The following is an 18,170-nucleotide window of genomic DNA, read 5'->3' as shown; positions in this document are numbered from 1 at the left end:
ATATTTATAACTTTTATATAAATTTCACATTATAAAATTAGAAAATAAATACATATAAAATTGATGATAGAAAAATTTTACTTTACTGTTATCACCTTTTAAAGAAGTGCAGTGCCAAATTTCTCAATTATATCTGCCCAATGGGATTTAATTAGGTCAAAGGAACATGTAAAAAAAAAAAATCTAATTTACTATTGTTATTTTTACACATATAGCATTAGTGTTTCTTGGATGCCACAAATAAAGAACATTAAGTTAATTGCAACTATGAGGGTTAAAGCTGAAACTTAAACTCACTGGAGCAATTCGAGGACTTAAACAGGGTTCCGGCAGATCCTTAAAATGTCTTCAATTCAGTTTTCCAAAATATAAGGTCACGCCTTAAATATCTTGAATGATACAACAAAAGTCATAATTTTTATTTAAAGAGAAATACATCGACTTAATTGTGATTCGGCCATTTCCTTTTTAAACTGTGAATGTCATAATATATATCAAGGGAAGTAGTTTTGATTTTGTACAGGAATTGAGGAAATACTCTTGTGCTGAAAATTAAGTTTGGATTGACCATGTGTTTTTACAGAAAGCAGTTATTTAAAGCATGCTATGGTGGTTTAATTTCACATTCAAATTCATTTTCAGTTTACATGAGCCATTCCATCACCAGAATTCTCCTCTATTTGCTTTTAGAATCGCAGTTGATATTGCTCACTTTTTGGTTTGCCTATAGGAGTGAAACATGTGATGTGACCTAATGGCTTGTACTTGTACAATCAGGAATGGCTCTCCATATGCATCTAATTATGCTAGAGCACAATTGGATTTTTCTGTTATTTTAAACTTTCTAGAATGTAAACAAGCTCCACATAACTGCCACAAATATCCTTATATGTTGGAACAGAATGCTATATAAAGTCCGTAAATTTTCAAACATAATGTATGATTTGCAAATCGGGTTAAGCATTTATTCTAAGACAAAAAAAAAAAAAAGAACCACAACTAATATGTTTGCATATTATAGTACAGCTATTAGAATATTTCTGTATTCATATATATTCCTCTACATCAGGGGTGCCCAATACGTCGATCGCGCTCTACCAGTCGATTGCAAAGGCAATGCTGGTAGATCGCACAAAATTTAAATGTATTTTGTTAAATTTTAATACAAATAAATATTATATTTTTCCATATTTTAGTTTCTGTCTGACTTGCACTTGACGAGTACATTTTGACCAGGCGAGATTTTTGTTTATTCAGTTGCCATGACAACTAGGTTTGTGCCTTCCAAGGGCTTCTGAGAACAGAGCGCGAAATTGCGATGCTAGCAGTTTTTGAGGCTAGCTACCAGCAGCTACTGTCTGATTCCATTCAGTGCAAGTCATCAGAATAAGGTAAATGCCCTGGCTATTTTTTATATTGTGCTGTAGGTGTTTTGGGTTTAGTGTTAAAATTGAATGATATCAACATTGAACATTATTATATATTTTTTTTTATTAATTAGAAGATGAATTCCATGTAGGCATAAATGCAGTAGTCCCAACAAGCATTTTTTTTTTTTTTTAAACAAAACAGTTTTTTTTAGTTGGTAGATCTTATTGAGTTGGTCATTTAAAAGTAGATCATCACGTAAAAAAGTGTGTGCACCCCTGCTCTACATACTGTATCTTTGTCTCTTCTTCCCTCCTAGCTTTTAAAAACTATTAATATAGTTACATTGGATATTCCAAATTACATGTTGACTCTACATAGACGTCTCTCTCTCTCTCTCTTGATCCTGCGTCTCCAACTGCCCCTTATCTTGCTCTCCCATTGAGCAGCTGATTCAGTGCCGGCAGTGCTCCATCACGGCCCAGACACCCCTTTTGCTAATTTGGTACTAGAAAATCACTTGCCATTATATCAAACACAGTTGAAAGCTATTTGGCTCATTAAATGAAGCTTGAGTTGCCACAGACAGTATGCAATAGATTGGCAAGTCTTAAGGTCAATATTAGATAAAAAATGGCAAAAAAGAAACTGCTTTCTCTAGAAACTCGTCAGTCAATCAATGTTTTGATGAATGAAGGCAATACAATGCTTTCATACAAAGGTGTCCACTACAGTTTTCAAAGACAAAGGACAGCTGGCTCTAACAAGGACAGAAAGAGATGTGGAAGTTCAGATGTACAACTAAACAAGAGGATAAGTGCATCAGAGTCTCTAGTTTTAGATATAGATGTCTCACATGTCCTCAGCTGACCGCTTCATTGAATTCTACCCACTCAAAACCAGTTTCATGTACAACAGTAAAGAGAAGACTCAGGGGTGCAGCAGGCCTTATGGGAAGAACTGCAAAGAAAAAGACACTTTTGAAACAGACAAACAAAAAGAAAAGGTTAGAGTGGGCAAAGAAACACATACATTGGACAACAGAAAAACTCTCTGAAGCTTTTGTGGGATCAGCAGGACTGTAAGGTGTGTGAGAAGTACCCGACAAGACAGCCACATCTATGGCAAGTGCAACAGGAAGTGTGGGGTGAAACGTCATCTGAGTATCTGGACAAACTGACAGCTAGAATAACAAGAATCTGCAAAGCTGTCATTGCGGCACATGGAGGATTATTTAATGAAAACTCTTTGAAGTAGTTTAAGTAGTTTTTTCAAATTGTAATAGTAATTTTTCACATTTTAAATGTCCTGATTATACTTTGTGATCAGTTAAATGCTGCTGTGGTGAATTAAAGTACCAAATTCTTTCCATAAGACAAATGTCTGTACATTATTCCAAACTTTTGGGCGCCAATGTACCTAGAAGGGTTGCCTAAAATGTTCCTTTCAAATCAAGAGCATTAGCTGAGAAATGAGTTCTTTAATATGTAAGCAAAATGGACATTGTAACAGAAATCGATTCATATGGGTCCATATCTAGATCAAAATCAAGAGCTTGTGAATCAGAATCAAATCAGGACATCTGTATCAATGTCCATCCCTAGTTGTACGTGCGTTTCAGAAATGAGGCTCCAGGGTTTCTCCTATTTATTTTTTTATGGTAAGCTTTGAAGTAATTTTGAGATTAACTACAGATATCAATCTCTCAAAGTTGTAAAACTAAAATCATGTTACGTTTTGTGTAAGAATGTTTCAAATATATCCACTATCTTTCTCTGAAATATAGATGACAATACTTAGAGGTTTGGAGGAGGTGAACATGAGTTTGGATAAATTCTCTTTCTCACTCTTTCAGAGCATCGCACAGCCTAGCAAAGCGAAATGCGGTTTCACTGCATATTTCTGTTTTCCTATAACCACCCCTCTTATATTTTTTCGCAAATGCCCCTCATACCTTACATACTTCCTGTGTACTGTAGCACTGTTAGAAAGCCTTTTGGGCAATTTCTGGATTAACGTGAAAATAGTTTGGATTATAAAATCTCTCTCTCTGTTTCTGTCTCTCAGATAGCCATAATGACTGTGACACTCTTTCCTGTGCGCTTGCTGTTTGCTGCATTCATGATGTTGCTGGCCTGGCCCTTTGCGTTTGTGGCTACAGTTGGCTGCTCTGATGACACAGTCGAGCATCTCTCCTGGTGGAGATGGTAAGTACAACAGTTAAGAAACTTTAATCAGATGCGAGAATTAGGGAATGTTACACTCCCTTGATCGTGAGCTTCACCCATGCCCTCTGCATTCAGACTACTGTCATGGCTGTACACTCTTACCAGATCTAAATCTAAAGGGGTGTTCATACTGACAGTGATTTGCAGCAAAAAAGCAACCAGAAGTAATTTAGTTATTTGAGAGTTAGCAATGCAATACATTTAAGCAGAACTTTATGCATAGGAGCAGCAATGTGATCTGCCTATCAAGACAGCATTTTTATCATTTTATAGGTTTTTCCACAGAGTAGGCAGCAACCTTATGCTGCCTTACAAGATGGCTCGTTTAGGCCAAAATCTAGGGCAGCGTCGCATGTATCCTTTATGGATAAGGCAATTGCAGAATGCATTGCAGCAAGCTTATTGAGCATGGCAGATGGATTTGAGGGAAATGTCCCAGTACTGAAATGTTGCTATTGATTTAAATTAGCAGCCAACCGTGCTTACGGACACTTTTGAGCATCAGCTTTCAATGTAGGATATGGCCAGCACTGCAGTTTTAACAATCTGTTAAGCACTATATAATCTAAAATGTTTTACTATAAAGAGATATCTATGGTTTATAGTGAATACATATATAGTATATTGGTGTTTTTTTGAACTATCAACAAAACCAATTTTAACATGTTTTAATTGGCCTGGATGATTTTGTCAGACTTGTAAAATGTTGATAAATCCACATCCTCCTCACACGTTTAACAGGCTTCTAAAGCCTGAGAAATGTGGCATATAAAAAAAAAACCCACTACCATCAGACATGCAATATATGACTTTACTGCTTTGATTTTATTGAACAAATTACTTACTGCATTCAAAATAAATGCAAAGGCATGTTTTAGCAGTATTGCATAATTTTTATTTGCATATCCTTTCACAAACCGTATATGTGTTGGGATGGTGGAGACGTAATCCTGTTTATATGTTATATCTTATATGATTGCATAAAGATCATTGTTTGATATTTTTCCTCATACTTGTCACAGCAGTTGTGCTAAGGAAATAATAAAAAAAAAATGCTTGTGATCAAGGTTTGTGCAATTCCTCCATGATATAGTTAAAATCTATCAGGGCAAATGGGTACTTGTCCCTCTACTAACATGTTGGAGAAATCGCCATTGGCTAGTTTTTTTTCTCGCCAGACATTTGACGACATATAGGTGAAATGCAACTGAAATCCGAGAAGGGGGATCTTGACATTTGTATGGTTTTCATATACTGTTTATGACCACACAATATACTGTAGTATGTGAGATTGTAGATTTTATTTTTTATTTCTCTTTTGATCATTTTAATCTGATTTTAGCTTTTCTTTTTAAATTCACATTCTATCTATTTAAATTGTGAAATTTTATTTTTTAATATTGATACAAGCCGTTTTCACTGTTTAAAATTTCAAACACATTTTTAACAAAATATTCAGAAGGTTGGAACATAATAATGAAAATAGAATTACACATATAACAATTATTTAGTAATTATATTATAAAAATCATTATTTAAGTGCCACTACTATACATTAAAACTATACATTACAATTGTTTTTTACATGTTTGCTTATATGCATACTTGTACAACCAATAAATTGGTACTGTCTCTTTAAGAAAAGCAGCAGCTCCACCAGCAACTGTTTGTTTGAATGAGCGCATCATACATTAAAGGGTAACTAAACACCTGCTCAGAGTCTGACTCCACCCACTAGAAATATTTGAAAATGCAGGAAAAGTGGGCAGACCCCGGCGGGGATAGAGGGAACGAACCGAGTGCGGGGCTGAGCGGGGGTCACCTGAGACTCGTAGTGACGGATTAATTGACAGCTGCTGTCAGACTCTATGTTATTATTATTCCTCACACGGTCGCAAGACGACATGTACATGAATCTGGCGTGGTGAGTTGGAACAGCCAATAGGAAAATTCAACTGCAGTAGCCACCGTTCAACCTGAAGAGGGCAGCACTCAGACGTTTTTACACCATATATTGTAGAATTAAAACACTTTATACACAAATGTCAAAAAAATTACTTGAATCAATGACCAGTACTAATAAAGCCCCATGCTTACAGATCATTAACTAAAAAAAGTTGGTTTAGGGTTTAGTTACCCTTTAACATGTATATTAGTGCTGCATGATTAATCATATCGCAATCGCGATGTCAGCCTGTGCGATTATATGACGGCAAATTCTGGGATTTTATGAAATAAATAATTGCATGTGTGGACGTGACAGCCCATTCTCTCTGAGAGCTGTTTGCCCATTTTCTACACAGCTAATAAAAAGATGACCAGTCAGTCTCAGTTTAGGGAGTGGCACGTGTGGTCATGTCATGTGCGTTTTCGGTGTTCAGCGTGGAAATCAGGTGAAGATGGATGCCGAAACAGACAGACACTGAACTAGTGGTCTGAAAAAATAACACCGAAACACAGATCACAGCTTGGCGATATGTCTTTATCCTTAAAGTTAATATAATACAGGAGCATGCCATGTAAATAAACACAAACTCCAAAACTGTCATTCTCTGTGCTGTCAGAGCCACCGCTTCAACCAGTCGCGGAAGAGAGACAATCTGAGCGGGAGTCAAAACCGGGAGAGATATAAATTTCAGCCGGGTGATGCACACGCTTGTCTCTCAGCCCCGCTGTCTGCATCTCGCAAAGTGTTGCGTCATTGATGAGATCATCATAAGATCTATCTAATGTGAAAAATAACATTTAAAATTACGACAACAATAAAATGTGTGTGTATTTGTGTGTGTGTGTGTGTGTGTGTGTGTGTATGTGTATATATATATATATATATATATATATATATATATATATATATACACACAACAACAGTTTTAGTGGTTTGAGTGAACCACACTTTTATATCCAGTTTCCTTTTCAAAAGAGTTTATAGAAAGTACATGTTACATCCTGCTTAAATGTCCCTGTTTGTTTGGACAATCGTATTTTTGTGAATTTTTATTGTTCTTATTTATTGTTCTATTTTATTTAGGTGTGATATTGAGAAAATAACATGTTTGCAGTAATGCAAAGATATTATTTAATTTTGTAAATATATTTTAATTTGAAAACACTGCATTTATAGTTGTTGTATGTTTGAGTTGAAAAATTCAAATTTCAGCATTATCAGTAATCTATTTGTGCATTTTCCTTGATAACCAAGCAAGTTGACTCATAATAAACAAATGGTATCATATCGCAATATTAACCTCAATAATTGCAATATGATATTTTCCCCAAATTGTGCAGCCCTAATAAATAAATAAATAAACATATAAATAAAATGTGTGGGGGTATTGACATGTTTGTACACACATTTATTATACAAGTTCTCAAATTCAAATCTAGAAGCTCTTGTGTTTTGCAATACTTTTACCTTCCAATAGACATCCAATAGGTGCGTCACTGGTCTGTAGCCATGCTGTCCAAGGAAAAGAGTTTACGTCATTAAATGCAATGTCAATAGACCTTATTCACAGTAGTGCTATTTTTATTTTTTTTGATGGGAATGAAATGAGGCTGTGAGGGATAAACTTACCGTCTATCCTTTGACCTGCACTGTATAAAGCTGTCAAAAAGCAGAGTTTTTTTGTCTACTGAAATTTCTTGGAAAGATATGTTTTCAATGTTTTATTAGCGGAACGATTCAAAAACACTTTAAACAGCAGTACAAACCATTGAAGAGATTGAGGCTGTCAGGGACAAACGTACATTGTCATTCCTATCAAAAAAATCTAAATCAGATTCACCTCCACAAACAACACTTTTGGGCATTTGCAGTTCAACTTACTGAAAGCACACATTTAGAATAGTTAATTTTTAAGGTGTAAAAAGAAAAGTTCTGTGTGCAGCCCAATTTTTCTAGATGCATAGAATTTTCGCATACGTGAGCTTTGTCTGCTCATGCCATTGCAATTTACTGGACTAAAGAGTATCACAAAGCAGTTGTAGTGTGCTTGCATTGTACATGTGCGCATACAGGCTTGCAGTCAAAAGAGTATACTTGGAAAGGTTAGAATGCTCGACTATGTGCAAGATGTAATGGCACACAGAAAACTACCTTCCAAAGGCTATGTAGATAGTAGACAGCGAGACAGTTCTCTATGGTTTGGAATGGAGCTTTCAGATCTAGGACTAGGAGTGCTTGTTCTTCCTCACTGATCTGATATAAATTGTAAAAATGTGTGTGTGTGTCACCCATACAGTGTCTGAGTTACATCACACCACTCCATTCATATCCTTAAATGTGCATTTTCACGATCACCGTATTCATTCCACTATCACCTGATGCAGCAGGGCTTTTCTTACTGTGTGCATCTCTGAATACCATTGTGCACAAGTTTGTTCCTGTGAGGTGTGGAGAGGTTTACATATTGTGCTGTAAGTTTGCACATACATGCTTGAATTACCTACAATGGCCAGATACAGGCTCCAGAACTACTAATTTCCTTGCTGTGCATGTGTGTCTGAAAGAATATGAGTGTCTCCGTTACTGTGCATGAGTCAGCAGCATCTTTTGTAGAGCTGCTAATATGTAGCATGAGTTACCATTTAGTAATCTTAAGTTTAACATGTAAAGGTCTGTTTACACCAATTGACCAAAATGTTTTTTTGTTTGCAAGTCAGGATTTCCAGCATTCTCTGAAGAGAGTTTGAATACATTTATTGTATCTGGAATATTCCTTTTTGATTAATGAAATTTAAGCTCAATCGATGGGGTTTTTGGTATAATGTTGATTACCACAAAAATACAAAATTACTTGTCTGTCCATTTTGTTAAAGTAAAATATGGGTTGCATTGAGGCACACAGTGGAATTGAATCCAATGCGGGGCCAATCCGTAAACGTTAAAATACTCATGGTTTCATAAATATAGCCACAATATGTAAACACTATGCGTGTTGACATGATTTTAGTGTGATAAAATCGTCTACTAACCTTTTCTGTGTAAAGTTGTATCCATGTTTAAAACTTTGTTGCCATGATAACAAAACGCTGTAAACCCTAAAAACATTAAACCACTTTACAGCTCCAATTCTTCTGTTAAATTTTGTGTATTATTTGTGTAAATGCTTTTATAAAATTGTAAGTTTCAAATACCTGCCTTTTTAAAACCCTGCACAAATTTGCCCCATTAACATATATTGTATGCACTCTGTAACCTCGAATTTGTTAAATTTATTAAAGAAAAGGTCATGTTTTAAAGCAGCTTTACAGAAAAGTGTGCTGTTGTGTCTTAAATACTCATTGTGCGGTTTAAATAATGTGTTAATGGAGAAAAGTAACCTTTGGAGAAACCAGGCTCCACTTAGTTTCTCTGTCTATATAGCATGAATGGGGAATGAAATTAACTTTTTGCCCAATGCATAATTTTCCAGCCACTTTGATTTTTCATACATTTACATAGAGAGCACTCTGTGCATGTGTGTGTTCCTCTGTTCTCAAAAATATAATTGTTTCTTCAGACTTTGGTCTTTGTGTCCAAAAGCATTTCTTGTCATATGTCACTCCTGTTTACAGGGTGCCCACCACAGTAGCGGGTGGATGAGCAAAAAGTACCTGCCACTGCTCATGAAATACCCGCTTTTGATTGGTTGGCAGGTGTTAATTTCAAACTTTGTGCATGAATAGAATGCCAATATTAGTTAGCTATGTGTAATACAAGATAGTCCAAATACATTTTTGTGGTAACAGGAAGTTGGGGTTGGACATATCAAAGGATTTGTCACTTTTTTTTAAAGATTGCCAATAGGCTTTAGTTTCAGCTGTGAACCATGTGGTGTGTATGACATGAACTGCGGTTCGCCTTACCATTCTGCAAGATTTGCCAGTTGCAGTTGGGAAGGAGTTGGAAAAAAAGAGCCATCAAGCCAGACACTTCCTGCCTCCCATTGTGTGCTGAACCTCACAGCCATTCATGCTATGTTTGTTTTCTTTATTGCAGATGAAGCGGATTTGATAGCAATTTAGATTTACACTTGAATTTTACATTTGAATGGGTTATGTTGTGGTTAATACAGTTCCTGTGTGTACAAGAAGAAAGTTTAATATAGGCCTATATTATTTTAATACCAATAAAGGGGGCAAATCTTTTTTTAATCATTTAAAATAATTTATGAAAAAAAAAATATAAGATTAAGATTGCATAAGAAGAGAATTGTGCCGTTATAAAAACATTGATATTTGTTGCATATAGCCGAACTGAAGGAGTCAGAATAAACACTTTGGTAATGACATACAGGTGAAACTCGAAAAATTAGAATATCGTGCAAAAGTTCATTAATTTCAGTAATTCAACTTAAAAGGTGAAACTAATATATTATATAGACTCATTACAAGCAAAGTAAGATATTTCAAGCCTTTATTTGATATAATTTTGATGATTATGGCTTACAGCTTATGAAAACCCCAAATTCAGAATCTCAGAAAATTAGAATATTACATGAAATCAATAAAAAAAAAGGATTTTAAATACAGAAATGTCGGCCCTCTGAAAAGTATAATCATGCATATGTACTCAGTACTTGGTTTGGGCCCCTTTTGCATTAATTACTGCCTCAATGCGGCGTGGCATGGATGCTATCAGCCTGTGGCACTGCTGAGGTGTTATGGAAGACCAAGATGCTTCAATAGCGGCCTTCAGCTCTTCTGCATTGTTTGGTCTCATGTCTCTCATCTTTCTCTTGGCAATGCCCCATAGATTCTCTATGGGGTTCAGGTCAGGAGAGTTTGCTGGCCAATCAAGCACAGTAATACCATGGTCATTGAACCAGGTTTTGGTACTTTTGGCAGTGTGGGCAGGTGCCAAGTCCTGCTGGAAAATGAAGTCAGCATCTCCATAAAGCTTGTCTGCTGAAGGAAGCATGAAGTGCTCTAAAATGTCCCGGTAGACGGCTGCGTTGACTCTGGACTTAATAAAGCACAGTGGACCAACACCAGCCGATGACATGGCTCCCCAAACCAATACAGACTGTGGAAACTTCACACTGGACTTCAAGCATCTTGGATTGTGTGCCTCTCCATTCTTCCTCCAGACTCTGGGACCTTGGTTTCCAAATGAGATGCAAAATTTGCTCTCATCAGAAAAGAGGACTTTGGACCACTGAGCAACAGACCAGTTCTTTTTTTCTTTAGCCCAGGTAAGACGTTTGACATTTGAAGCCCATGTCCAGGACCCGTCTGTGTGTGGTGGCTCTTGATGCAGTAACTCCAGCCTTAGTCCACTCCTTGTGAAGCTCCCCACACATTTGAATGGCCTTTTCCTGACAATCCTCTCCAGGCTACGGTCATCCCTGCTGCTTGTGCACCTTTTTCTTCCACACTTTTCCCTTCCACTTAACTTTCTATTAATGTGCTTTGATACAGCACTTTGAGAACATCCAACTTCTTTTGCAATTACCTTTTGAGGCTTTCCCTCCTTGTGGAGGGTGTCAATGATGGTTTTCTGCACAACTGTCAGGTCAGCAGTCTTCCCCATGATTGTGAATTCAACTGAACCAGACTGAGAGACCATTTAAAGGCTCAGGAACCCTTTGCAGGTGTTTAGCTGATTAGAGTGTGACACTTTGAGCCTACAATACTGAACCTTTTCACAATATTCTAATTTTCTGAGATTCTGAATTTGGGGTTTTCATAAGCTGTAAGCCATAATCATCAAAATTATATCAAATAAAGGCTTGAAATATCTTACTTTGCTTGTAATGAGTCTATATAATATATTAGTTTCAACTTTTAAGTTGAATTACTGAAATTAATGAACTTTTGCACGATATTCTAATTTTTCGAGTTTCACCTGTACTACATTTAAACTGACATGGCAGAAGTAGAAAGAGTAGTATATGTAATATGCCATTGTGAACTCGGCCCATGAAACACACTTCACCGTTGTCATTGGTGAGTCTGGCCAATCGCGAATAAGCCATGTCATCATCAGAGTTTATACAGCCGTTTTGGACCAACTGCAGTGGCTGAGCCAGTCAGTTGGTCTCGGCTCATGGTAGCGCTGAATAAAGTCGGATACAATTTCTAACCCACACGCATTGCTTCAAGTCAGTTTCATCGGTCTGCACAGTGCTGGATGAACTTGAACATCACTATCATTTACTTTTTGTTATTGCTAGTTTGAGGTGTGTTATTAGGGGATGGTATGTTTTCATTCTAGAGCATTTAAGTGGACAAAAATTTAGTGCAAGAGTTGCCATCAACAGTATGGTTATTTTTTCCCCCCAGAAGATAAATCATTTTTGTACAGTTGTATTTCAGCTAAAGTTTGTCAAAACTAAGGAGTACCCTTGCATAGATGATCCAGAATGCTAACAGGCATGGACTAAATGCTACAAAGCTTTCTTTTCGATTTTGTGGTGTCTTGAGGTGCTGTATTATGTGGACTACAGTCCATTTAACATAGAAAAGAAGGCAACTGAATCATCACATAATGTCAGGAAATGAGGGATAAACTACCATTTAACTGATCTCTCTGGCTCCCTCTTTCTCTCTCTCTTCAGGCTGGTGGATTTGGCCCTGAAGGCTATCATGAGAGCCATGTGGTTTTCTGGAGGCTTCCATTGGGTCTGTGTGAAAGGACGGCCAGCTCTTCCCAGTGAAGCGCCCATCCTCACAATGGCCCCCCACTCATCCTACTTTGATGCGATACCTGTCACTATGACAATGGCCTCTATAGTGATGAAGGCAGAGAGTAAAAACATTCCAGTCTGGGGCAGTGAGTTTTATAAATATATATATGCATCTGTATTTTTTTTTTTTTTACTTTCAGCTGTTGGAGATGGTGGTCAGAAAATGTTTTTCTATTCTATTTGTTATGAGGTGTAAATGTTCATCAAATGTGTCCACATTCAAAAGTTGTGGTTTTCATAACAATGAGTATTTAGATTGCTGGTCTTCAGTTTTATGTGGTCACCCTGGCTTAACTGGTTTAGGGGTAGTTGGCCCATGAGGGTTAACTTCTCTGACAGTGACTGTCATCACTTATCTCATTTGCGTGTGCGTGCGTGCGTGCATGTGTGTTTGGCAGTGGTTGCGCACATGGTCTGCTTATTGCTGGTGCGTGTGTGTGTGTGTGTGTGTTTAATGACATAGATTTCCAGAAGCTTTTTACTGTGTGATTCTCTCATGCAGGACTGGCCTCTGTGACCTTTTTAAGTATGGCTGTAAAAACACCTCTACTGGTCAATATACTTGCATGACTGCCTGTAGTTTAAATGAATAGTTCACCCAAAAATGTAAATGTATTCTCTATTTCTCTTTCAGCTCTTGTTAAATTCATTCGGCCTGTGTTTGTGTCCCGCTCGGATCAGGACTCTCGGAGGAAGACCGTTGAGGAGATCAGACGCAGAGCTTGTTCTGCTGGCGAGTGGCCTCAGGTACCGCTCAAACACTTCGTTACTTCCTTTGGGAACCAAGTGACCACTATCTTGTGTTCGACACCATTTGTGTCTGTAAAGTTTAGCATTTGTGTAAAGTATTTAATTAAACTCGATCTGATTATTCATCTGATTATTGTTCATTTAAATAATGCAATCAAGCAATGTATAATATACAGTATACGGTGACCCCAAAGAATATATGGACATTTAAGCAACACTTAAAAATGTATAATGCATTGTATTCTTATAATTGCATTATATAGCAAAGTAGTTGTCCATGTGCCAATTATTTGAAAGAAAGATAACAAAACACACTTTTCAAGCAAAACAAAAAAGTGTAGGTTTTAAAACTATAAATATGCTGTTCAAAATCATGGCAAAGTATTTGGACACTTTCTGGTCATCAACTGTTAGTTGAACATGCTCATAGTAAATGTGATGAACTACACCTATGGTTACTCTGCGAGGACACCTGTATGAACATGAGGGGAACTTACTTTATACATCCACTAAAATTAAGTTGAAGTTATTGTAAAAATGGCCAAAAAAAAGTGAAGTTAGTTCTGAGAAAAGGTGAACCATCATTTGTTTCCATGCCTCTTCATTTGATATTAAGTTATGCATTTGATGGTGTCTTTTTCAATCAACTATTTATATAAAATTGCTTAGTTGTGTGGAGTGTGGTCAAATCTACAGATATAAAAACTTATCACTGCCTATGTGACAGAAATGTTATCATAATTTGAAACTGAACCTGCAGATATCCTGATTATTTGGTTCTATATACAGCTGTGAGTCAGTCCTCTCAATCACAAATGGTATTAACTCAGTTTGTTCTTCTTTTCTCAATGATTACCTGCACATAAATGTGGCTCCACCACTGGCTATTGTGTGCAAATTCACAATATTTGAGGGACTATTTTTTTCTTCACTGAATAAGATGATAATAAGAAAATGGAAGAATAGCCTGAGTTTTGCTGTAAACCATGGTTTGTCATTGTTGAACATTACACCTCACAGATTTTAAAGTTTTATCATAAAGTGATGTATATTTCAAAATTTCATCAAAGGTGTCCTTCCTTGCGTATCTACGGTCTGGTCTAAGACCCGAATATCCACTGACCCTAGAAACGCCCCTGTCTTCAACTGCTTTACACGATTTGCCTACTACATTTAAGATTCCCTCCTTTCAATGGATATTTTATAAATGCTCATCCCGCTTTCAATCGGAATGCTTTAGCCTAGTTGGCCTGTGTCCTTCCTAGATGAGTTTTTCTGAGGCTGTAGTCTAGGCTCCTCCTCAGTGTTATTCAATGCTAGAATGAGACAGACTTGTATGTGTGCATGGCAAACCATATGCTTAGAACCATATGATATTTTACTTTGTTTAGAAAACCCACTTCAGAAAATGAGAAATATGTACTTAATCTCTGAATTGTTTTAGGAAAAAGCTAGAAAAAAAAAAAGCCTCTTATATACTACATTTTACAACACTGATCCTTAGAATTTATATTGAAACCCTTTCAAGTATGAAAATATAGAACCCTAGATTGTAAAAACTTTAAAACATTTCAAGCTTTTCAAAATCATGTAATTGCCCTTTTATTTTTTGTGCTTTGTGTCTTCTAATTTGTTGTATTGTCTTAACTACTTTTTATTTTTTATCATTGTCATTGCTGCAAGTGGGAAAAAAGTGTACATGGCTATGTCATAAAGGTTTCTGCTTCCACGGTCACAATTTAGGACCCGTGCAAGGGATTGTGGGTGATTTGAAGGCAATGAAGGATGGATACACTTGATGCATCCTCCAAAATATGGCAAACAAAGGCTGCGAAACAAGGCTGCCTTCAAGGGTCCTCCCTATTGAGACTGCATTCGACGCCGTTTTAACTACGAGATAGCAGACATATCCATCCTAACGAGGCCGCAGCCTTCTGACTGATAAACACTCCTATACTTCTACATTTTTAGTGGGGTTGTCAATCAATTAACTTAATCAAATGAATTACAGTGAGGAAAATAAGTATTTGAACACCCTGCTATTTTGCAAGTTCTCCCACTTAGAAATCATGGAGGGGTCTGAAATTGTCATCGTAGGTGCATGTCCACTGTGAGAGACATAATGTAAAAAAAAAAAATCCAGAATTCACAATGTATGATTTTTTAACTATTTATTTGTATGATACAGCTGCAAATAAGTATTTGAACACCTGAGAAAATCAATGTTAATATTTGGTACAGTAGCCTTTGTTTGCAATTACAGAGGTCAAACGTTTCCTGTAGTTTTTCACCAGGTTTGCACACACTGCAGGAGGGATTTTGGCCCACTCCTCCACACAGATCTTCTCTAGATCAGTCAGGTTTCTGGGCTGTCGCTGAGAAACACGGAGTTTGAGCTCCCTCCAAAGATTCTCTATTGGGTTTAGGTCTGGAGACTGGCTAGGCCACGCCAGAACCTTGATATGCTTCTTACAGAGCCACTCCTTGGTTATCCTGGCTGTGCGCTTCGGGTCATTGTCATGTTGGAAGACCCAGCCTCGACCCATCTTCAATGCTCTAACTGAGGGAAGGAGGTTGTTCCCCAAATCTCGCAATACATGGCCCCGGTCATCCTCTCCTTAATACAGTGCAGTCGCCCTGTCCCATGTGCAGAAAAACACCCCCAAAGTATGATGCTACCACCCCCATGCTTCACAGTAGGGATGGTGTTCTTGGGATGGTACTCATCATTCTTCTTCTTCCAAACACGGTTAGTGGAATTATGACCAAAAAGTTCTATTTTGGTCTCATCTGACCACATGACTTTCTCCCATGACTCCTCTGGATCATCCAAATGGTCATTGGCAAACTTAAGACAGGCCTTGACATGTGCTGGTTTAAGCAGGGGAACCTTCCGTGCCATGCATGATTTCAAACCATGACGTCTTAGTGTATTACCAACAGTAACCTTGGAAACGGTGGTCCAGCTCTTTTCAGGTCATTGACCAGCTCCTCCCGTGTAGTTCTGGGCTGATTTCTCACCTTTCTTAGGATCATTGAGACCCCACGAGGTGAGATCTTGCATGGAGCCCCAGTCCGAGGGAGATTGACAGTCATGTTTAGCTTCTTCCATTTTCTAATGATTGCTCCAACAGTGGACCTTTTTTCACCAAGCTGCTTGGCAATTTCCCCGTAGCCCTTTCCAGCCTTGTGGAGGTGTACAATTTTGTCTCTAGTGTCTTTGGACAGCTCTTTGGTCTTGGCCATGTTAGTAGTTGGATTCTTACTGATTGTATGGGGTGGACAGGTGTCTTTATGCAGCTAACGACCTCAAACAGGTGCATCTAATTTAGGATAATAAATGGAGTGGAGGTGGACATTTTAAAGGCAGACTAACAGGTCTTTGAGGGTCAGAATTCTTGCTGATAGACAGGTGTTCAAATACTTATTTGCAGCTGTATCATACAAATAAATAGTTAAAAAATCATATATTGTGATTTCTGGATTTTTTTTTAGATTATGTCTCTCACAGTGGACATGCACCTACGATGACAATTTCAGACCTCTCCATGATTTCCAAGTGGGAGAACTTGCAAAATAGCAGGGTGTTCAAATACTTATTTTCCTCACTGTACATGCCGATTTAATTAATCGAATTGATTGCATATATCAACTGAGAAATGCCCCCAAATAAAGATAATTTAGTATATAAGGATTAAAATAAATATTATATGCAATAAATATTATAATTCAGTTTTTCAAAAGCATTATATTTTCATATCATTGAACATAACCTTAGTATTGACCTACTTCTGTCTGCATCTCACTTTTGTTGCATTACACTTGTTTTCAGAATCTCTAGTTTTTTTTACCTGTGTCAAGGTAAATGTAGTTCACATACTGTATGTATTTAACTCAAAACTAAAAGCAATGTTTACTTCATTAGAAAGTATTTTAAGGCAACATGCTGTAGTTTTAATTTGAGTCTTTAACTTTTCTAATAGCTAATAACAGCTGGGAGGAGGCCTCGGGGAAGACCCAGGACTAGGTGGAGAGATTACATCTCCACACTGGCCTGGGAACGCCTCGGGGTCGCCCAGTCAGAGCTGGTTAATGTGGCTCGGGATAGGGAAGTTTGGGGCCCCCTGCTGGAGCAGCTGCCCCCGCGACCCGACTTCGGATAAGCGGTTGAAGATGGATGGATGGATGGACTTTTCTAATAAAGGAGTGTGTTTAACATCATGTTAGCAAATGTTTTCTGTGGTATTGAGAATCAGGGGTGGTTCTAGGTCAGTGGATTTTCGGGGCTTAGCCCAGACCTCTGTGGATACCTATGGGGCCATCCTTTGATAAAATATTGGAAAATAATACATTTTATAATACAAGTTAAAATTATGTCTTTTGAGATGTAATTTATATAGTAAATCTATAAATATAACTGAAACCAAAAATGAATGGTCCCACTAACTGTTTTTTTTCTCAGCTTCATATGTGCTTAAATATCAGTAGTTGTATGCTTTTAACGCTATGTACTTTAAAACATGATTATAAAAAAGACACCATATTGTGGCACTTCACCTGCTCTTCAGGACAGGAGCTTGTTGAACTCTGCGATGCGGCTCAGTGATGCTCTGACTCAACTAAAAGACAAAGTGCCAAACATGGCATTTATCTGCATTAAAAATGTGATAGGAATTTGAATGCCCAATAATCACGGTTGTCTCAAATATCCATAGTTAGATCAGGAGGTTATTTAATAATCATGACAGGCCTAGCACCAACTACTGAAACCTTGATATTTGACAACCCGATTAATAAGCCATTTCTCCTCTGACTGCGGCTTGTTTTTTAGATCATGATATTTCCGGAGGGCACATGCACCAATAGATCCTGTCTCATCGCATTTAAGCCTGGTATGTATGCCCTCTCTCTGTCTGTCCCCACCTCCGATATCTGCTAACTAAACACACACAGAGTTTGTGGGAGTTTATGGGTGTGAGAAATATTATGAACGACATTCGATGTGACTGTATCCCAAATATTTTCCTAAATCTTTAGCCTGTGTGTGTGTGTGTGTGTGTGTGTGTGTTTTGGTGTGTTTTATGTATATTTGTTCTTTCTTTGTTCCCTGTCTAATCTGCGGCTCATCACGGTTCGCAGCACTGAGAGATCT

General features: G+C 37.4%; 1 protein-coding gene across 1 annotated transcript in view; it reads left to right on the top strand.

Annotated features, from left to right (window-relative positions):
- LOC127620176 (lysophosphatidylcholine acyltransferase 1-like) overlaps positions 1 to 18,170 on the top strand; it is a 44,283-nt gene that overhangs the window by 10,672 nt on the left and 15,441 nt on the right. Inside the window, exons 2-5 of the mRNA XM_052093298.1 lie at positions 3,436 to 3,575; positions 12,140 to 12,354; positions 12,903 to 13,015; positions 17,850 to 17,910. Of these exons, the coding sequence (XP_051949258.1) occupies positions 3,436 to 3,575; positions 12,140 to 12,354; positions 12,903 to 13,015; positions 17,850 to 17,910 (529 nt within the window). The remainder of the gene's footprint in view (positions 1 to 3,435; positions 3,576 to 12,139; positions 12,355 to 12,902; positions 13,016 to 17,849; positions 17,911 to 18,170) is intronic.

Source organism: Xyrauchen texanus, chromosome 26 (assembly GCF_025860055.1).
Source record: "Xyrauchen texanus isolate HMW12.3.18 chromosome 26, RBS_HiC_50CHRs, whole genome shotgun sequence".
In the NCBI taxonomy this organism is placed as follows: domain Eukaryota; kingdom Metazoa; phylum Chordata; class Actinopteri; order Cypriniformes; family Catostomidae; genus Xyrauchen; species Xyrauchen texanus.
The sequence above is the reverse complement of the archived record's forward strand: the minus strand, read 5'-3'. Positions and strand labels throughout refer to the sequence as shown.